The sequence below is a fragment of the Ceratotherium simum genome, chromosome 37 (assembly GCF_057802395.1).
Source record: "Ceratotherium simum simum isolate JZ-2026a chromosome 37, ASM5780239v1, whole genome shotgun sequence".
NCBI lineage: Eukaryota > Metazoa > Chordata > Mammalia > Perissodactyla > Rhinocerotidae > Ceratotherium > Ceratotherium simum.
The window spans coordinates 5,553,768-5,576,782 of record NC_141936.1 but is presented as its reverse complement, the minus strand read 5'-3'; the positions used below and the strand labels follow the sequence as shown (position 1 = coordinate 5,576,782).

At 44.4% G+C, this 23,015-nt stretch overlaps 1 protein-coding gene across 1 annotated transcript in view; it reads right to left on the bottom strand.

Moving 5' to 3' along the window:
* DRC11 (dynein regulatory complex subunit 11) overlaps window positions 1-2,941 on the bottom strand; it is a 159,845-nt gene extending 156,904 nt beyond the window's left edge. Inside the window, exons 1-2 of the mRNA XM_087424506.1 lie at window positions 2,820-2,941; window positions 811-1,132 (exon numbers count right to left, since the gene is read on the bottom strand). Of these exons, the coding sequence (XP_087280632.1) occupies window positions 811-1,132; window positions 2,820-2,941 (444 nt within the window). The remainder of the gene's footprint in view (window positions 1-810; window positions 1,133-2,819) is intronic.
* Between the last annotated feature and the right edge of the window lie 20,074 nt (window positions 2,942-23,015).

The window sequence follows — 23,015 nt, the reverse complement described above, 5'->3', positions numbered from 1 at the left end:
CCCATGTAGAAAATTAAACACTTTCTCCTTTTAATTTTATTTTAGGGAAACATTCCTTTCAAAACGAAGTCTGAGCTTATAGTACCATGACACTGAAGCGAGGTGTCCACTGGCCCCTGGCAGACCCAGCCTGACAGAGTGTCAGAAGAGATCCTGGGCATCTGGTGGCGAAGGTCAGAAGGGCAGCGGCAGGTGCCCAATGCTCACAGGAGGGCGCTGTGGTTACACGTGCTGGCAGGGAGCTCTAGGGTAGCAGAGAGAGAGAACGGGAGGAGCCCTTCTTTGGTGTCTGAGGCTCGAAGGCCCATGGCCATACATCCCCTCATGTCACCACTGACCCAAAGCACAGGAAGAGATGCGTCCACCTGGGAACAAGGAACCAGCAACCAGCAGGCTCCTCATCTAGAAGACGATGACGGAAACAGAGGCCAGAGAAGGATTTCCTTTGGAAAAAGAAGTAGGGACACGGCTATTGGAAATTGGGAGGGTTTGTGCCACAGGATATTTGTGAAAGGGTCAGCCTACTCCATCCCAACAGGCCTGGGCAGACTCCATGGTGACCAGTAAGACCACAACAACCTCCGTGTCCAACAGACCCAAGGACTGTGCAAAGATTCGTCTGTGGCCCAAACTAAGGGAACCCAATCCTTGTGCACAGCAGTATGGTCTAATTGAACGACTATGTTTCAACTTGTAATACAACAAACAACTAGTAAATATGTCTAGAAAGTCTGTAGAATATCGGTTATGGGCCTACATATCATATTTAAAACAAACAGAAACTAATAAGAAAACACCCCGAGTACTCACGGGAGCCAAATTTAGATCCTGTAAGATGTCGTCAAAATAATGAAACTCGGTTAATTCCAATTCCACCATTTCATTCTTCAGTTCCAGGATGCGACCCATCACTCCATCCAGTATTTTTCGGATCAGTCTTCGTTTCTGTGGGTGGACGATCTGGTCGTAGACATTCTCCAGGTTTCTAAAGATCTGCACGTACTTAATGTAGTAGGTGGCCAACATCTGGAAGATGGACACTTGATTTCTTTGCGGTTCTATCATCTGAGACTCTTTATCGAGCAAAGAATTGAGGGCTTCTTGGGTCTCATGCCACATCTTATTATACATTCTGAGGGAAGACAGAGAGTTCAAAGGATACAGTAAGTAAAAATTACTTTGTAAGGCATATATATTGGGCATCTGGCATAACAAAATATAACTCACCATCAAATGGGAGCTAAGACTACTGCATGCAGTTATGGGGCTCTTTAGATGACTTATGTCCTATTTTGACATGCATGCAATTTTTGGATATGACCACTGCTACTATTATCAAATAAATAATATAAAAGCCTTTCCCCTAAATGATATAAAGTGATTCTTCACTACACCCATAAAGCCAGCATTATTATACCCATTTAAAAGATGAAGAAGTTGATGACCAGAATAGTTAACTGACTTGTCCACATACACAGCTGACAGAGAATAAACTGGCACAACCACTTTGGAAAGTAATTCGGCATCATCTTGTAAAGGTGAACACGTGCACACCCTATGAATGAACAGTTACGCCCTAGAGAAACTCTTGGAAATCTGCATCAAGAGTGACCACAGTAGCATTTATTTATAGCAGCAAAACCCCAGAGATAATGCTATGTCCATGAACAAGAGAATGGATGAATAAATTGGGGTCTAGTCACCAACAGACTATTACATAGCAGTGAAAAATGAATGAATTACAGCTGTAAGCAACAGCCATGAACCTTAGAACCATAATGTACAGTGTAAAAAGGCGCAGACCATGGCCCGGAGGCTGACCTCTACGGGCTGCATCATGGTGCTCCTGGCCCTCAGCTGCCAGCTGGTTGAGTCAGCGGAAAGAGCAGACAGGAAGCCAGAGGTCGGGAAGAGAGAGAGAGGGAGGTATGTCGTCTCCCACTGCCTCCCTCCCTGGAGAGTCAATCAATTGTTGGGAGCCTCCTTCCACCAAAGGCTCAGGGTGGGGATGGCTCTGCCCTGGCTAGCCCCAGGACACACGCCATTCCTTGTGGGTTTCCCTAGACTCCCGTCCACACCTTTGTCACTGGTCCCTTTATTAGCCCCCCTGCTGAGTGTGCCATCCTTTTCCTGCCTGGACCTTGACCAACACATGCATGGCAGAGACTTTTATTTTTTTTAAATTTTGGGTGTTTTGGGGCTGTTTTTTTACATTCAACAATCAGAACCGAAAAGCTAACCGGAGGTTCATTGTGTCTGGGAAGGGGCTTATCAACCGGTGGGCTTCACCGGGGGTGGGCAGGACCCTGGCTATTTCCCTGACGAGGGTGAAACCCGCAAATGTCGGGGTCTATCTGTTAGGTCTCTGCTGTGCTGGTGGGCGGGGCTCCAATCTCTGCCTGGGAAGCAAGCGGGTCAGGTGGCCGAGGGCTCTCACTCCCTCTTCGCGGTCGGCCTGGCCTCTCGTTCCCACGCTCACCTGTGCCTGGCGTCCGAGTCCAGGACGCCTGCACGTGCCTCTTCCGCCGGGACGGGAGTGGCTTAGCGCCTGTCTCCGGGGGCCACATGCCCCTGATGCTGAGCTACGATCAGTCCTCCCAGTTTCAGCCCCACCTCGGAGGACCAGACCTTCCCGCCCTCTTCCCAGGCTCTGCCGGAACCGCTGGCTTTTTTTTTATCCTTTTCCCCTCCGCTGCCCTGCAGGTCTGCGTCCTCTGCCCCGCCTCTGCCCTGCCTCCGCGCTCTCCTCCACGTCCGCTGCCCCTCCTGCTCCTCCGTTTTCCCGGTCTCGCCTGTCGAATGCTCAGACGTCCTCTCACCTTGTAAATCCTTTATTGCCGTTCTGGAGGCGATTCAGGAGGTGGAGGTACACATACACCTTCAATCCACCTTGTTTGACTGGGACTCCCTCCTTCACCTCCCCACGGTCATCACCAGGCATCACCAGTCCCAGTGGGACTCTGCTCTGGTCCCAGTCTCTGCCATTCCTCCACACGCCCCGCACCTGCCTGTGAGCGAGACGTTGTGCACATCCCTTCCTGGAACTCTGGCCACGCTCTGTGCCCTGTGTAATCCTCGCCACGTTCCGTGAGAGCGGGCCCCCATTACTCCCGCCGAGGGGGGAGCACGGAGATGGCTGTTCCTAGGTGGTGAGGCCAGTGTTGGAATACCGGTCTGTGATTCCAAGCTCGGAATTATTCAACACTGTACCGCCACCCCGACCTCTTCCAAAAATTAAAGAACCACCACAACAAAATACACAACCGTAACTTGTGCCAAGATGACGGGCGAGAAACAGAATCTCATAGTTTTAATGTCCCTTCACGCCACTGCTAACAAGACTAAATGCCTTTCCACATGCGTATCAGGCATTTGCAAGTTCCCTTCCTTAAACTGTTTATCCATTTGTTTTGCCTGTTTTTACACTGGATTGTTTTTCTATTAACTTGTGGGGGTTCTTCATATACTCTGAGGATTTATGCATTCCGAGGCTTGCCTTCCAGCTAAGAAGCTGGTTTCTATGACCCAGAGCCGGCAGTGGGTGCTCTCCCTCTGCCTCTGTCCCAGCCGGAAAGGGCAGTCCTTCCGAATTCACACAGGGGTGCCGCTCCAGTCCTCCTCGTAGGTCTGGTCCCAGGCCCCACAGGGGCTGAAATCCCAGAGCACACTGCCAGTGGCCTGCTCACTGCTATGGGTTTCCACTCTGCTACCGGTGCAGTGATTTCCAACTTGGATTAAAAAAAACAAGTTCTTAATTTTTCAATTTAAAATATTTTTATTTTATTTTATAATTTAATATTATACTATTAAATATAATATTAGTATAATATTGTAAATTAGTCTAAATTCAAAAGGAAAATTAAAAACTTTTTAAAAATAAAATTTTTACAACAATTTTTTAAAGGTAATGGGCCAGCCCTGGTGGCCTAGTGGTTAAGTTCAATGCACTTCACTTCGGCAGCCTGAGTTCAGTTCCTGAGCTCAGACCTACACCACTGGTCAGTGGCCGTGCTGTGGTGGCGGCCCACATACAAAAAATAGAGGAAGATTTGCAACAGATGTTAGCTCAGGGCGAATCTTCTTCAGCAAAAAAAAAAAAAAAAATTAAATTAAAAATACTTTAAAAATTATCTTTTATCTATCATTTTTATGTGGTTGGAGCAGAGATGGGAGATTTTCATCTTCCTGGCCAAAAGTTAACATTCTCTCTTGATATGAAAAGTCTTTTGGATTCCAATTCAGATGATGATGATGATGGTAACAGCTCACATTTGTATAACATCAGTCACTGCTGCTGTTCTAAGTGCTTTACATATATTAGCTCATGTAATCCTCAACAACCCTCTGAGTTAGGTATTATTATTACTCCAGTTTGCAGATGAGGAAACTGAGGCACAGAGTCAGGGAATCTGAACACAGGATTTGTAGCCAGGCTGTCTGGCTCTGGAGCTCATGCTCTGAACCACTACGCTTTACTGCCTCCTGTTCATCAGGGTGAAAGCAAACGAGGGGTGACAAACCGTGTGGCACAGATGGGATAGATACCACAAGAAAACAAAGATTTACAGTTACAAGAGAAACTTTTCCTCCTCCCAGCCCCCGCACCCCATTGAGTTTGGATACTGAATATGGCCTCTGGCACTCCATCCGTTAGGTTCAAGCACCAGATTTCTGCAAACTTAGCAACATTTTAAGAATATTGCTAGTGAAAGAGCACTCTGCTAGACAACTTTATTATAAGAGAGAATGTTATTATCAAAAAGTTAGAGTTCCATTTAGCACAGGACATTTCACTCTGTGCATAATAAATGACTATAAACAGTGCTATTTACCAGGAACAACCCCATAAAAGAACAGTAACAACAAAAGCAGTATCTTCTGCCTGTCCAAGGCATCAGAGTGTTTTGGCGATTCTGCTTGCCATGCTCAAAAAGACAAGCTAACAGGAGAGGGTAGGAGGACGCGAAAATGACCGGGGAACTGATGTACTGTGTCTGACAGTAAACAGGCGCTTCTCCAATATCTGCCTGGAGAACATAAGATTGTGAAGGGCCCGGGGAAGGTGCACATGTTCTTAGTTTACCAAAGCCCAGATGTCTAGCATCTGAGGAGGGGGCAGCGGACCCAAGGCCTTCAGTGACCTGATGGGGGACACAGGCTGCCTGTACCTACAGGCTTAACAAATGTTCACATAAAACAAAAAAACCACTCCCTTCGTTTTGTGGACTAAATAGGGTTTGTGGCCTAAACCTGTCAGGACAACATTGCAGAAGAAAATTACAGGCTAATTTTGTTTAGAACTTGGATGTGAAATTCCACTTAGCAAACAGAACATGGCGCCAGATCAAAAGAGTCCTTCCCTTTGACCAACAAGGGGTCATCCCAGGAATTTGCGAGACTTCAACATAAAGGAAAACTGAACTAAATACAGCAACAGAACAGCAAAAACCGCAGACTATTTCCACAGATGCCAGGAAGATACTCAATAAATTTTAATTTATGGCACATGCCTGATTAAGAATACTGTCCCCAAATCCCAAAGAACAGACGACGATGACCTCTTCAAAATGGTGAAAACCAGAGACCAAAGATATTTTCACTAGAGAAACACTAGAAATATACCCTAAAAAATAGGAGGAAAAAGAGGATGAAGCAGCTATAGAAGAGATTAATATAAATATATTATAAATTATATTTATGTTATAAATATAAAATAAATATAAATATAATATAAATTAATATAAAAGGGATTAGTACAGCAAAGTTGCAAGACATAGATAAAACCCACAAAAACTCAATGCAGAGGAAAAAACAAAAAAAGAAACCCCATCCACAGTACTGATAAAGAACATTAAACATTCAAGAATTAACACGGTGGGAGCCACACAAGATCCAGCTGAAGAAAATTCTAGAATGCTAGCTGCAGAGGCTAGGAAGAGGCAGAAGGCACTATTTGCTTCTGCCTGGAGAGACGAGATATAAAGAAGGCAGACTCCTGAGACCGACATGCAGATTTAATATTACCAAGAATTTGGTAATAATATACTGGGGACTCTATAAATAAATCTAGTCATAACTTCTAAATGTGGGGCAGAGTCGATAATAAAAGATAAAGGGCATCTTCTCAGACTTCAAAGCATTTAACACACCAGGAAGCATAAGGTTGTAGGATACACCACCCACAGAGGCTGCCTCCGTAGGGTACAGGTGGGGTGACCTGAATCCCACAGAGACCCACACGCATCGAGAGCAAGGGATCTGGGGTAGACGAGTCTTCCACCAGGGAAACAACAGCCCAATTAATGGATGGAGCGCACCTCACATTTAAGAATGCCTAGACTCTTCGAGGCAGACCCAGCTGGGGGAAGACTTATTGCCCCAGGGCAGTGCACTCATGGCCTTCCATCCAGGGCCCGAGAGGCAGGAAGCCCTCCAGGGCCATGGCAGAGCGGACCCTCAACTGGAACTTTTGGCCAAAGACCATCCTGGTGGCTTGAGCCTTCCAAGTCCTCCATATGGGCTGCAGCCTCTTTCTTCCTGACCTGCTATCTTTCCAGTGCCCGTTGTTGGAGAGACCAGGCAAAGGCTGTTGGCTCATGGGGAAATACCAAGCAGCCCTGTGAGCCGGCCAGGCCCTGCACCATGACTCTTCTCCCTGGAGGCTGACTTTGGCTTCAGCCCTTTCAGTCTCCTTTCTGCCCTGAGGCCCTGCCACGTGTGTCCACTGGGCCACAACCCCAGCACTCCCTGCACTACCACGGGCCTGGCCACCGCGCCTCGGCCAGGCCAGCCTGGGGAGCTCCCCCTTCCTCGAAGCTCAGGTCTGGCTTGAGCCCCACCCTGCCTCGTGGCCCTGTGGTCTCAGCACCCTTCCCAGTGCCCATGAAGATAACGTGAGACAAGAGATGTGGCGAGATGATGTTACAGGAAGAGCATCATGAGATGTAATTCACACACCATAAGTTCACCCTTTAAAGTGTACAAATCAGAGGTTTTTAGTATATTCACAGAGTTGTGTGACCATCAGCTTTATCTGATTTCAGAACATTTTCATCACTCTGAAAAGAAACACGGCACCCATTAGCATCACTCCCTACTTGCCATTATTTCCCTTCCCCCTAGCCCCTGGCAACCACTAATCTAATTTCTGTCTCCATTTATTTACCTATTCTAGACATTTTACAAAAGTGGAATCATATAATGAGTGGCCCTTTGTGACTGGCTCCTTTCACTTAGCATGATGTTTTCAAAGTTCATCCATGTCATAGAGGGACTCAGTACCTCCTTTCTTTTCACTGCCGAATAATATTTTGTTGCATGTATACATCACAGTTTATTTATCCATTCATCAGCTGAGGGACACGTGGGTTGTTTCTTCCTCTGGCTATGGTGAAAGATGCTGCTATGAGTTTTTGTGTGGACACGTGTTTTCATTTCTCTTGGGTATGGCAAGGTGGTTGTTAAAGGTAAAAGTGCCATAAGTTTAAAATTGGAAACTGTCTCCTGAGTAGTTGGTCTCAGGCAGGTCACTCAACCTCCTTGTGCCTTCACTTCCTCAAGCGGCAAATCTGGATACTGACGCCTACCCTGGACACCCCAAGGCATTACTGTGGGATGGGATAACAGACGTGAAGTGTTCTTGAAATTGTAAATGTGCCTTGTAGGGCAGTATCTTATCCAGGAGATGACTTACGATTTTTTTTAAGTACATGATTGGTTTCAGACTTGAGCCTATGACCTAGAAATGTTACAGATATTGAAGTCAGGAGGACTGTGGGTGAATATGACAGTTGATAAAGACCAGATTGTTATTTCTATAGCTTGGCAGTTTTCTTATAAGAGGGAGGCGGGTAGGGAAAGATCTGAATATTCAGGTATACCATGTACTTGGATGGAAAACCTAAATACTACAAAATAGGAATGCTCCCTAAGTTATTTTATACATGATAACGTTCAAATTCTTCCAATATTACCCTATTGTTCATCTTCTTTCTGGAATATTCCCTCGACTTTCTTGCTCTAAGGGAGGCCTGGCTCTCCCTTAAGGACACAGCTTCCCCAGCAGCCCTCTCAGAAGAGGCCTCCTTTCTGCCAGACTCTTCCAACCACTGGTTGGATGGAGCAGCGTCAGGGGGCCTCCTTGCTCCTCACTGTCACTTCCAGAACATTCTCCCTCCCTTCCCCTGATACTCCCTAGCTCTGGACCTCATTTTGTCAGATGGTATCGCCCCCTGCCCCTCAGTGTCGCTGTTGTCTACCATCTGTATCATGTTTCGGGTCCCACCAGGACATCTACCCACCGAATAGCATCCTTACTGACAGACTCTACGCTGCCTTCTCGCTGTTCCTGTGATAAACGACCTGAACTCCTCTATCCGAAACCAACACCTCGAGCTGTCCGCGGGGCCCAGGCCCTCACTAGCCAGGACGTCACCCATTTCACCCTCCTCCTCTCCTATCATCCTGTTTCCTTTACCACTGGGCCATTCCTTTCAGCAAACAAATACGCTATTGTTTTCCTATCTTAAAAAAGTCTGTCTCCGGACCCCACTTCCCCAGACACTGGCTACAGCAAAACTCCTTTAAAAGGTTAGCCACGCCCAGTGTCTGCAGTTTGTCCCGTTCCTCAGTCCCTCCTGTTCTCGCCTCCACTCACTCCAGTCCGTCTTTCTACTCCGTCACTCCGCTGAAGGCCAAGGTCACCACTGGACTCCACATGGCTAAAGCCACAGTCACTTCTCAGCTCTCCTCTGACTTGTCTCAGCAGCGTGTGACAGTCTGTCACTCCTCTCCTCTCCCCCCGGGCTCCGGGCCACCACCATCTTGCTTCCTCCTCACTGACCATCCCTTTTCCCTTTGCTGGTTTCTCCTCTCCTCCCCGATCTCTTCCATTGGATGCCCCACGGCTGAGTCCCTGCACCCCTTCTCCACTCTGTGTGCACCCCTTCCACGTCCTGTAGAGACCAGCTATAAGTCAACAGTTGTCAAGTGTCTATTTCATACACAGACGTCTCTCCTGAACAAGACTTGAATGTTCAGCTGCCTACTTGGTCTCCTCCTGCTGTCCAACAGGCACGTCAAACCCAACACATCCAACCCTGAACCCCATCTCCCCACCTGCAAAACCTCATCAACCCTTAATCTCTGCTCTTACTTCCTCCCCTCGAAAACAGGGTTAGTAATAGGACGCATGCAGGCTGGAGCTACAGGGCCTGGGTTGGCACTGCCTACTTGCTGCATGTGAACTACTGAGGCTCTTTGTGCCTGAGTTTCCTCATCTGTAAAATGGAGATAACAATATAAACAGCTCCTACACTATAGGGGAGTTGTGAAGATTAAAACAGTCATTATATTTCAAGCACTTAGAACAGTGCCCACAGAGGCAGCACATGTTTGAAACGATCACTATGAAGAACAGATGAACTAACTGGCAAGCAAGGGCTCGCCACGTATACACAAGGGCTGTGTACACGGCTGGGCAGACACCCTTTCCAGTGCCACCATTCACCAGGTGTTCCCTGGTGAAAAGCAAAGACACCATAAAGCTTCCTCAAGACCTTTCTTGACTTAATACCGGGACCCGGGTGTTTTCACAAAGAAATCCATATATTGCCGTGAAAGATTAACAAAAAAGTGGGCAATGTACTGAACCTGCTGAAGGGACTGCTTCCTCAAATATACGTCAACAGGGCTTAGCAGGCGTAAGCAATGGGCCTGGAGGAGTTCATCCCCATGGGGGGAGGGGGTAGTGAGAGCAGGAGGAGGAAGATCTAAGTGTGCGGCATCCCTTGTCCACAAGAAGCTGCTACCTATCCTGAGGCATATCTTCATTTGCTAAAACGCAAAAAGAAGGAGGGGAGAGGGGGAGAAGAACAGAAAAGTGGAAAGGAAAGAAGCAGAGGAAGCCATCTTTTGGTTTGGAGAAGCCCACTCCACGGCTATGGCCGTACAGCCCATCACTTACGCGTTCGACATGGCTGGTTACTTTCCCTCTTCCCCTCGCCTGCCGGGAAGCTCTTCTGTCGCCCTCCAAAGGGCGGCGGGTTGCAGGGGTCCGAACACCACCAGAGGTGCTCAGGAGGAGGTCCTTCTGCAGGGATGGACGGGAACCGGGGATATCCTCTCACTCCAGGCAGGAAAAGGCGATAGTCAGGGGTGCGCAGGCACAGACAGGAGGATTCGATCGCTCGCGTCGCGATCCCGAGGCTCCGAAACCCTACCGCGGCCACTTAGAGGGACGCGAGGCGGAACCTAGCAACCGAAACGCCACGCCTGCGCAGTGCGGTTCTGCTCGCGCCTGGCGCGCTCCCCGCCCCCTGCGCTCTACGCGCCTGCGCCGCCGCCGGCTGTTTCCGTGGCAACCGCGCGGGACTCTAAGGCCGACGAGTGGATGCGCGGATGGGAGCCAGGGCGTCGCGGGAGTCAGGGGGAGGCGCCGACCTCCGGGAGGACCGGCCCGGCCAGCGTTCTCGGGATGGGCCCGCGGTCCCATCCACCGGCTCCTCATCTCCTGGGCCGTCTTCCCGCCTGCCCCATTTTCCTCCATCTCCAGATAGGTAGCCTTGGATGAGCTCCTGAATGATTGTACCCTCAGTCTTCCCATCTGTGAAGTGGATGACGTCATTCCTTCGTTCGCAAACTTGCCTGGGCGTCTGGCTACTCTGGGCCAGGCACAGACTTAGGTTCTGGGGGTACAAGACAGATGCAGACGCTGCCCTCCTGGGCCTTAAGGAAAATGAAATAAGGCTCTAGTGTGTTGTAAATGTAAGATGTTATGTGGATGTTAGTTATTAGCAAGTCTCTGTGACGCAGTGTTTGCTTTCATTGTTCTTCTATCTTCCTCCTTAGTAACTGTTGAGATTTGTTTGCAAATTCTATAATCTGCAGTTCTTACAGGAACATATTCAGCACTAATGCAGTCGAAAGAGCATGGAGAGGGCATCCACAAAAAATGATGAAATGAACCTGGATCACGGAACCTCTGTCCCACGATTAGTGATAAAATGAACAAAAGAATAGTAAACGCCAGCAAAAAAAAAAAAAAAAAAAAAAAAAATGGAGCAAGCCAACAAAAAACTAAGTACGACTTCGTGCCGTAAACTTCAGAAACTGTACCCAATGAAATAGAAGCCTGCAGTGGAGAATGGCATTAATCTCATCTCCACTTCTCAAAAATCCCTACTGGGAAAAGAAGCCAAGTAGACAAAATACCAAGAATTCTTACTAATACTTTTTGGTATGAAGAAGACACGAATCTGAGATGAAAGGGTGAGTAGAGTAAGCAAGCCATCTGGGGAAATCCAGGTGAGATTAAAGCATCATCAGTGGAAACCAATCCCTACCACCCACAGGACCTGACCAGAGCCAGGAGAAATTGCTACTGTTTGCCGTTTTCTAGGGCTTTGCACTGAATTGAGGCAAGGGTTCAAAGTCGAAGGGCATTTTGTCACAGGAATGGGATACACTCCTAACAAGGGTAGGGGGGTGGTGGTAAATGAGTTTACCAAAATCTCAGAGAAGGCAGAGCCCAGACCTTGCAAGTGGATCGATCCTTATCCTCACTGTGTCTGCAGGCTATAGAAGGTAGATACAAGTGCCTCCTCCTGGCTCTCCAACTCATTCAGATACAGTGAGAAGGAAGTCATGAAGAATTTGCTCACATTACATTTGAACAAATAGACAATTTGCAAGAGCAACCAGTGTAATAAGAGAGAAGCTGCATATCCACTATGCAAGTCCAGGACTTCAGTAAAAAGGGAAGAGAAAAAAGGATTATAGCATGGTTGAGGCGGGTAAAGAACCTAGTTTGGAAGAAGACATAACCAAATAGAAGAAAATTCTTTACATGTAATAGAATAAGTTAGTAAGAACATTAATTTAATAGAATAAGAGCTGGGAGAGAATATAAAACAACATAATGAAAGGGAAGGAAGATTATATAACTAAGGAAATGAGATGAAAATCAGAAATAGTCCAATACAGAAACTAAATTAGAAAAACCAAGAAATAGACTTGGTGCAATTCATCTGAATTACTGACTTAGAGGAAAAGCTTGAATCAATTGCAGTGAATGTAGAGGAAAAAGACTGAGACATTTAAGCAATTAGAAAAAAGTCAGCTTGTTATATTCCTGAAAGAGATCTCCAATATTGATTTTTTTCACAGATATAAAGAAACATTTCTGAAATAAAAGAACTAAATCTGCAGATCAAAAGTTCTACATTCTAGGAAAAACTGACAGAGAAAAACCAACACCAAAGATATCCTGGATGTGTTATTGAACCTCAAGGAGAAAAAGTAGGAGGAATCTGGCTGGCCTCAGGTTTCTCCACAGTAGCTTTCAATGTTAGATGAAAAGATGGCAATATTTACAAAGTTCTTGGGAAAAATGTGGCCCAAGATATTTCTACTCATTGAAGTTAATATTCCCAAATATGAAAGCACTCAGGAAATATAACACTCATAAATTGGCATGTTTTCAAATGCAAGTAATAAAAAACCCAATGTCAATGGCTTAAACAATAAAAGGATTTATAATCTCCCTTAACAACAAGCATAGAGGTGAGGTGGTTTTGGACCTGATTATTTCAGGGGTTCTGTGACATCATCGGTCTTTGATGGTCTTTCCCTCTTTTGGAGCTGTCCTCCTCAGGATGTTGGATGACTTCTCTCGAGGTCACAAAATGTCTGCAGCAGCTCCAGACATTACGTCCTCACTTGGTAACATCTCGAGACAGGAAAAAGGACCAGCTGGGAAATGTGACCACCATTTTTGTCTCAGAGATAAATAAAAGAACCAAATCAGGACTCTGCCAGCATGGAAGAAGGCAGTGTGGGCTGTCATGCAGGCAATATTCAATGTGAGCCACAGCCCATGAGCTCTTCTAGAAGATAAATTACTTGATGATGAAATCCAGCAATCACAAGATACAAGTCATGTTAAAAGGACTAGCCCAGAACTGAATATGAAAAGACAGTGGACCAAGGTCTCCCAAATTCTGCATAGCTGGAGAACAAGTACAGCTGTCTTCTGATTATATCCCATGAGCTTTGCCAGTTGCTACACTTATTAACCATTTATTCTGTGCCAGGACTGTTTAGCACCTGACTAACATTCATTCATTAAATCTTCCCATTGACTTTATGAGGTGGGTGATATTTTCATCCACATTTTACACATGTGGAAACTGAGACTCAGAGAAGTTAAGCAATGGTATGTGCAAGACTGTACTCCAGTTGGTGGTGGAGTTGTTGTTCAAACCATCCGATAGTCTTGTTTCAAAGACTACACCGCTAACTAGTATCTTTTTTTTGGGAACAACACCTACTTTAATTAATATTTGTTAAAAAATTGGTTTTCTGTGAGACAAATGTTACTAAAAACAGTGGTTCTCAAACCACTTATCCCCTAAGAAAAAAATCATTGCTACCTAATTATGTAGCTACAGCAGCAAAGGTTACTTTGTCCCCAGTATTTAATAATTTATGCAGCTTCATAAGACTGCCAGGCTTCTGGGAAAATTCCTCTTCTCAGGCCTCTTGATACATATGAAGTCATTTGGGCAAATCTTTATTGATGCTCATTCTATGTAACGCACAATAGTTGCCACTGTGCAACAGAAAAAGATGACTCTGATGTGAATGAACTCTGCTTTCAAGGAGTAGAGGAGATAATCGTCCAGGAGAACTCAGGCTGCGTTATCGCAGGTACGTTTCTTGAGGAATGAGCCTCTGAGAGAAGAGCCCTCAGAGGTTGTCTCATCTACTTCTTGTCAGATGTGTCAAGCCCTCAGCACGTTCCTATCCCTTCAGCATCTCTTCTCTGCCAACACACTGGCAGTGAAAGGGAACACCTGGCCCCTCTAGAAAGTCCATTCTGGTTTTGGACAACTCTCACTATTGTTTGTTTTTACCCCAAGGCTCCAAGGCAAAGCAGAACAACCCTCTTCTACAGGAGCAGTCTTTTAAACGTTTAAGCCCATGTGCCCGCCCCCCCAAGTCATCTTGATTACGGAGCAAGTGCCCTCAAGTTCTTCACCATGACAAGATTTTAAGTCCCCTTGCGATCATTCTTTCAGTGACACTGTTCTCACTCAGTGTCCTTCAGATATAATTCAATGACACAATACCTTCTGGCTGGGGCTAGTGGGCACTCCATCAAGGGGCAACAAGGGCCCTACCTTGGGTCCCCACTGCTTCCATCTGTCGTTGAACGGCCACATCACGTTGTTGATTCATGTGTGCACAAGTGACCACACCTCTAACTCTCCCCACAGTTCTCCTGCTGAGCCACCTCTGTCATTCAGTGTGTTCACCATCCCATCCAGTTCCACGTCCTCCCTCAGATCTGACCCATAGATGGAAATGTTCTCTGTGAGAAAGCCAGAGAGCCCGACAGCACAGCACTAGAAATGTGTCCCAGTTACCATCAGTCGACAAGTTACAATCCTGCCCAGCCACCCTGTCATCTGGCTCACGTTTCTCCTTGTCCTCAGCACTTCCATGAGATAAGGATGTTGTCAAAGGCATCGCTAATATCCAGCCCTATTATATCTAGAGCGTTGTCCTTATCTACTAGGCTAGTAACTGGACATTTGAAATTAGGCTCATCTGCTGTGCCTTGTTTTTGGAGAAACCAAGGTGATAACACTTGGTTATCTCTGCTTCCTTTTCTAAGAACTCACAAACCATTTTAATGATCCGTTCTGGATCTGCATGAAGTTTGCTAGCCCAGAACCTGACCGTCTTTTCTTTTAGGAGTCACCAGTCACTCAGAACCTCTCCACAGAATCTACTGTAATTTTTTTCAGTGCACCATGATAATTCAGCCAGACCTGGGGACTTGGTCCTCACTCACACTTGAGTCTCCCTGGAGGCCCACACCAGAGTTAAAACGCCCCGAAGCAGCTCATCTGTCCAGACCTCTGCCTATATCAACTCATGCTGCAATGGAGAGCAAGGCCTTTTCACACCACAAGGTGGCGTGCAAGCCAGGAACCAATAAAAATGGGGCCCTGCTTAATGCCTGCAGGGCCACCTTCTCACTCAAGGACCCAGCCTCCTTGCCCTCCTCCTTCCCTAACAAATGCCCCACCCATTCTTCCAGAAACAGCAAGACTAAAGCATAAGAAGACAGGAAAACACTCTACCGTAAGACCAAGCTGTACACACCCAACAGAGCTGGACCAAGCACCCTGCTCGGGGAAGGCTCACAGCCCCCAGCCGTGCGACACTGCCAGGGTGCTGACCAGATGAAGCAACACTACCTGAGGACTTAGCCCCCTGAAGGACCCAGAGCAGCCCCGGGCTTCCAGGGAGACCCGGTGCTCTGCTCCACCCTGCCCAATCTCTCCCCGTCCTGCCCAGTCCCGTTCCAGAGTCCCATCCTGCCCACCTAGGCAGGCTTAGGTTATTTCTCTTCTGGCCTGAAAATCCTAAGTTCACTTTGTTTAGTAACCATACTCTTTGCTTTGCCAGACATCTGAGGCCCAAATAGTTATTCTGACTCACCTTTCCAGTAATTTCATCTAAATTGCTCAGTATCTTTTCCACAGTTACTCTGTTTTGTCCTAATAATTGGTGTTTTATTTCATTTAAAATGTCAATGTCTTTTTACACAGACTTATAATCCAACTGCCAGGTGTCTGGGAAAAATTCATCTTCCCAGCCCTCTTGATATGTATGAAGTCAATTGGGCAAATCTTTATTGATGCCTGTTCTATACAAAGCACGATACTCAAAACTGCAATAGGAAAAGATGACTGTGATGTGAATTCTCCTTCAGGGAGTACAGTAGAGGAGATATAGAGGAGATATAGACCTATATCTCCTTGGCCACAGTGCCAAGGCTTCTGGGAGTTTAGAAGAGATCGCTGGGAAAGTAGATGGTGTTATGCAGCAGGTGGGGTCTGAGCTGGCTGCGTAAGGGATGAATGGGGCTTTGGCCTGAGGAAATAGGAGGAGAACATTCCAGGCAAAGGGAAAAACATGGGCAAAGGCATAGAGCAGAAGTATGGGGACATACTCATTTGATAGGCGATATTTCCATTTGATCTGGGAATAGGTTTGATGTCATCCACTAGGGCCAGAAGGTGGATGTGCTCATGGCAGGCAGAGAAGTTTGGACTGAATGTCCAGAGCTGTTGAGGTCTATTTGAGCAGGAAGATTGACATGATTGTGAGGCAGGGAGATCATAAAAGACAAGAAGTACAGATGTGTGGGTAAATGAAATGTGGTATATACATACCATGGAATGACTTTCAGCCATAAAAAAGAATGAAATTCTGATATATGCTACGACATGGATGACCCCTGAAAATGTTATGCTAAGTGGAATAAGCCAGACCCAAAAGGACAAATATTGTATGATTTCATTTAATAGGAAATATCTAGACTAGGCAAATTTGTAGAGACAGAAACTGGATTAGAGGTTACCAGGGGCTGGGGGGAAGGAGGAAATGGAGCAGTATTGCTTAATGGGGACAGAATTTCTGCTTGGGGGAATGAAAACTTTTGGAAATAGTGCTGGTGGTTGCACAACATTGCGAATGTAGTTAATGCCCCTGAATTATATACTTAAAATGGTTAAAATGGCAAATCTTATATCATATGGAGTTTGATCTTCAACAGATCAGGTGGAGTCAGCAGCTGAGCACAGTTTTGGGAAGTCTGGGCAAGTTTTCTGTAGCACCCCAGATACACGCCCGGAAGACAGCACGTCCGTCTCTTTATTGACCAGCACCCGTGTGTGCCTCTCAGCAGGGAGCTACCCCATGTCACGTTGCATGTCTTTCGTCCTTTGCCCAATTACAGATTTCCTGAAACTTCCCCAGCATGAGGATCAGGGTTATTAGTCTGTAGAGCACAGGATCTTGCTTATTCTCCATTAATACTTGAATTACTCCATTGAGACTCAAAAATAGGTTACAGTGTAATCAGGCAAATTATAAGCCCCTGGTTCATTTGAAAAACACTGGGTGCTTTGTTATGAATGGGATAGGGGACAATAGGAACTGTCAGACAACCAGTCCCAATTCTTCCATTCTCTAACAGTGTGACTTGAAGCAGCTCGGGTAACATTTCTGAGCCTAAGTCCATCTCTAAACAATGAAAACACCCCAAGTGGTATCACTCAGAGCTTGAGGTATGGCCCCTGAATGGTTTCAGGTTGCCGAGTGTAGAACACTGGACGGTATGACTCTGTGTACTTAGTATTTGCGTGATTTAGTTCATGAAATGTTTTGCTGAAAACTCAGTGCTTGAGCATCGTTGGCAGTTTTCCTTGCGTCCCTCACTGAATGCGTGGTAGAGTCTCCCAGAGATGAGATTTCGAGGCTGCCCCGTAGGTTGTCCGTGAGCGTGAGAACTGGAGTTGGAGAAGCGGCTGCTGTGACCCCACCTCGGTTTGATGGGACTTCAAGGCACAGTGAAAAGGAAGTGGAATGGACTTTGATTCAGTTCCAGCACCTTCCTCAGGTGTCCTGCAGGACTGCAGGTAGCCAAGGCAGGAGAGAGAAAAGTGAAAGGTGTGACATTCAAATTGAATTTGAAGGCCTTCTCCTCCAAACTTAGATGTCAGAAACATTTTCCATGCTTCTAAGTGGAAAATGTCATTGTGCAGAAGAGGTGTATTTTAAAATGGCAGAGATTAAACTCTCTGCTGTTACATGCCACCGTTATGTCTGATGTTATGCCTGTACAAAAGCAGATTGATGAAATCTTAAACTTGTTACATTTGCATACCTAACTGGAAGTGAATAATGCATTCGTTTCATGAATTCATAATTATTAAAGTAAGCACTGGTAGATCTTTGGTGTTCCAAGACCTAGCATTCACAGTCTTGACTCTTCCTGACCAAGACCCCATGTCCATGACACGTTATAATTTGTAATAGGGACAGTTGCACTTACCTCAGAGGATTATCAAAGGATTAAATGTCATGTACGTAGAGCACTTGGCTCTGTGTGCTGTTGTGTGGCAGCTAGCCCCTTAAGCCACTGGGGTTGCCTAGGTGTCTGCTCAAAATCCACATCTCAATTAGCAGTACATATTGCTAATTTGAGGGGTCACGGTATAATCTGGGAGACATCCCAGATGTCAAAGATTGGCTGTATAGAGGTTATTCAGTGGAGTGCTTGTAGCGTAGATATTGGCTTCACAACAATGATAATTATAAACTGCTCCAGCAGCTGAAATCTGCATTCCCAAATAGCAAAAGGTTTTGGTTGTGAATCTTGGCTTCTCTCCAGTCCATTATAATAACATATCAGAGGATATTTTGGACTGGAAATGAGACTTATTTGATAGATTTTGTTGCGAATATGCTAGTAAACTGATTTAAAAGGGATATGAGCCATCTGAACATTACATTCTGGATGGAATTCCAAAGATAACAGATTATACAAACACCAAAGCTGTTTTACGTCAAATGAACATCACTTCCACTGGGAAATGAGTGTAAGTGTGTGTGTTTCATATAAGCTGCCTTTATTATCTATAAATAAAACTGCCCAGTGTGAGAAAAAATAAAAAGGAACTAGCTGGAGGCAGGATGTTTTCTAAATTATTATTATCCTGTTTTTTTACAAACATTGAGGCAGCTTTTGTAGCCCAGGTGCAAAGGAGGTCATTTCTCATTGTTTTAACACCTGCTGTCTTTTAAAATGAGCACGATTTCCACTAGCCATTGATAAATTCAGTCTTAAACCTGCTTCAGGAATGACTGTCTCCTGTATCTTGATAACACTTCTGAATGACTAACACGTGTCTGTCTAATTTCTGTTTTGTTTTGTTTCCCTCTGACTCTCGTACCCTGCCCCTCCTCTTCTGCTGTTTTCTTTTCACAATGCCTATAATAAAACAATAGTTCTTGTTACCCAGGGTAGAAAGCTAGTTACAAATCACAGCTGCACTGTTCATAAAACAAAAGTGATACATTAATGAGACTTATTTGAGACTTGAATGGCCAATGGCCCTGGCTACATCAGTAAGATGCAGCTTAACAGCAGAGAAAATACCTACTTAATCTATTAATTGACCATAGGTCACTGCCAGACTTCACAGAAATATTATCTTGGTTTTAAAAAATCAGGCAGAAGGCTAGTAGGAATTTTCCTATGCACATTTCTTCCTCCAACGTCTTTCAGTTGTCTCTGTTTGTCCTTCTCTGTTTATTCTTTCTCCCTAGAAGTACAGTACTCCTGAGAAGTGGTATTGCCCTGTACCGGGCTAGGATACCGGAGGCCTCTCAGCACCCAGGAGGGTGCCAGCTGGCAGACTTCCCTGAGGCATCTTCCTGGTTCAGATAACCAGTGCAGCCTGTTGATGCTGTGAGGAGCTTAAACATGAAAGCCATCTTGGGATATGCCTGCCTCATGTATTCCCAGGGAGCTGTTTACTTATGCTTTTTATGCTAAGAAAATTGTCTCAGACTTTTTAGTTGTCTTAACATATGAAATGCAGAGAAAAATAATAATAGAGAGAACTTTAAAAATACTTTTTATTAAAATATAAGTGCAGAAAAGTGTGCAACTCAAGCATACAGTTCAATGAATTTTCTCAATTTGCAAACACCTGTATAATAAGTACATAGTACAAGACACAGAAGAATAGTCGAATCCCAGAAGCTCCCCTGTGCCCTTCCTCATCTCATCCTGTGTTTCCTTCCCAAAGGCAACCACTGCCTTACTAACACCAGATTAATTTTTCCCTTATAAAGGAAGACATCATACACAAATTTTATGTGAATGGAATCACACAATGTGTATTCTTTTGGGCCTAGCTTTGACCTACTTGTGAGTATGAGATTCATCCACGTTGTTGCATGTAGATGCAATTTGTTTTCATTGCTGTGTAGTATTCCACTGATGAACAGACTGAAGTTTATTTATTTATTCTACTGTTGATGGACAGATGATGGTTGCTCCCGGGGTGAAGTCATTATGAATAATGCTACTGTGATCAATCTTGTACATGTCTTTTAGTACACATGCCGACCCCTTGCTGGATCATAGGGTATGTGGATGTTCAGCTTCAGCAGATGCTCCAAGAAGTGTTCCAATGTGTTTGTACCAATATTTTCTTCAATTTTCCCAATAAGAGTTCTGCTTGTTCCACAAGATTACCAACACTTGGTATTTTCTGTCTTTTTTTTTTCTTTGAAATTGTGGAATTATCATCTCATTGTGGTTTTAATTTGCATTTCCCTGATGCATAATAGCACTGAGAATCCTGTATATGCCTCTTTGGCCATTTGGATAGCCTTTTTTTTTTTTTTTTTTTTGGTGAAGTGCCTATGGAAATCTTTGACCAACTTTTATTGAATTTTATGTCTTTTTCTTGTTAATTTGTTAAAGATATATATGTATTCTGACACAAGTCTGTGTTGAATGTATTTATTGAAAATATCTCCTCTGATCCTATGGTTTGCTTTTTCTCTTTCCATGATGTCTTCTGATTAACAGTTTCCTAATTTTAATGAAATCTAACATATCCTTCTATTTCTTTATGATTAATATTTTTTGTATCCTGTTTATGAAATTTTTTTGTCTACTTCAAGGTAATCAAAATATTCTTCTATGTTATCTTCTAGAAGCTGTATTGTTTTACCTTTCACATTTAGATCTATAATCTATCTAGAATTAATTTTTCTATACAGTGTGAAGTAGGGATTAAATCTTTATTTTTCCTATATGAACATCCAAATCTGCGAACACTGTTTATGAAAAGACCATCTTTTCCCCACTGCTCTGTGGTGATGCCTTTCTTGTAAATCAAGTGTCCGTATATGCGTGAGTCTCTTTCTGAATGGGTGTTGAATTTTGTTGGGTGCTTTTCTGAGTCTTTGGGATAATCATATGATTTTCTCTTTTTATTCTGTTAACATAGTGAAGTATAATGATTGATTTTTGAATGCATATCTGTGATAAACCCCACTTGATGGATGATCTTTATTATCTACTGCTAAATTGTATATATAAGATATTGTTGAGAATTTTTGCATCTATGTTCATAAAGGATAATAGTCTGTAATTTTCGTTTAATATCTGTGTCAGGTTTTCTTATCAGGGTTATGTTGGCCTCAAAAAAATGAGTGTGGAAGTGTTCCTTTCCCCTACATTTTCTAAGAGTTTGCATGATTGGTATTATTTCTTCCTGAAAAGTTTGTGGAAGCTATCTGGGCCTCAAATTTTCTTTGTGATAAGGTTTTTTTTATTAAGACTCAATGCCTCTAACAGATATAGCGCTATTTGGATTTTCCATTTCTTCTGAGTCAGTTTTGCTAAGTTGTATATTCCAGGCCATTTGATCATTTCATGTGACTTGTAGAATTTATTATATTAAATGGTTTCTAATATTCCTATAATATTTTTTAACATCTGTGGGATCTGTGGTGATATCTTTTTCGTCATTCCTGACTTCTAATTTGTGGTTGTTTTCGTTTTTTCTTGATTAGTCTTGCTAGGGTTTGTCATTTTTATTAATATATTCGAAGGGGCAACCTTTGGTTTTATTAATTTTCTTTATTTTTTGTCTCCTATATTAGCTACCTATTGCTGCATAACAAATTATCCCAAAACTTAGTGGTTTGGAACAACACATATTTATTATCTCAGAGTCTCTGTGGGTCTGAAATGCAAGCACAGCTTGGTGCAGCCTCTGCCTAAGGGTTCCTCACAGGCTGCAGTCAAGGCACCAGCTGTGCTATGGTCTCATTCGAAGGCTCGACTGAGGGAGAGTTGGCTTCCAGCTGACTTGCGTGCCTGTTGGCAGGATTAAGCTCCTCTTGAGCTATTGGTTTGAGGCATTCAGTTCTCCATTGACTGTTGGCTAGAGAACTCCCTTAGCTCTTCTCCGTACGGGCCTCTCTGTAAGGCAGCTCACAAAATGGTAGCTGGACTCCATCCCAGTGAGCAAGCAAGGGAGGATGAGCAAGACGGAAGCCAGAGTCTTTCTTTAACCTGATCTTGGAGGTGAGTGTCATCACTTTTGCTTTTCTCTTCTCTCAGATTCTGCACCACCGATTGTCTGGAAATGCCTGAAAAGTAGTTCATCAACAACTTTTATCCAGTTGTACAGTTGTGTGTGGCAGGATGGCTGGTCTGGTACCAATTAATTCATCCAGGCTGGACAGAGTTATTGTTTTTATTTTAACAAATAATTGCCTTTGGCTTCTAGGTTCCCTCTTCTGCAGCACTGATAGCTCGTTTCTTTGCCAAATATTCTTTCTTTATACTTCTTGCTTCAGAGCTATTTTCTTCACATCTGTTCTTTTTATGCCTTAGTGACATCTAGATGTAATGACACAGGCACTAACTAACATAAAGTTAATAAGAAACTGCAGCTCCTGCATTCGCAGTACCGATAACCTTCCTGGGGCTGTAACTGATGGAATTTAAAAATCATTCCAGAAAAGCAGTGGATCGTGAGATATTAGGCTATGAAATCATTATAATAATCTAGAATTTAAATGAATGCTATGTAGTCAAAATTATTTTCAGTTATTTCATTTAACGTTTTAATGTTTCATCCATTTACTACTGTTACTGTTTATGAATACTCCTTCCAATCCTCCGTTTCAAATCTAGAAGTTACTGGAAAGGTGTGTCCATCTCCAGTTTCTTTGTGCATTAGAATGTCTCAACTTTAACCTTTGGCTCCTCACAGAGGTGGCTTCTCTTCCTGAGACCCGTGGGTATGGAGCCATCATCCATATTCCTCTAAAAAGACATTAGAATGAATGAGAGAAAAATGAAAGTGCCCCAGAGGCCAGAAGATATGGCCCGGAGGACAGGAGTGTGAGGTGAGCCAGGTGAAGCCCCAGTCTATCGACACATCTGTTATTACCTCCACGTGGCTGATATGAATTGAGAGACCGCATTTCCCCAGCTGGTGATGGGATGTTCAATGTCTCCAGACTCTGAAAGAACTTCTGGTTTCCTCACAGCCAGAGCCCAGCACAAAGGCCTTCCCCGTCCTTGTGCACTGACCAGTGAGCCATTCTGGGACAATCAT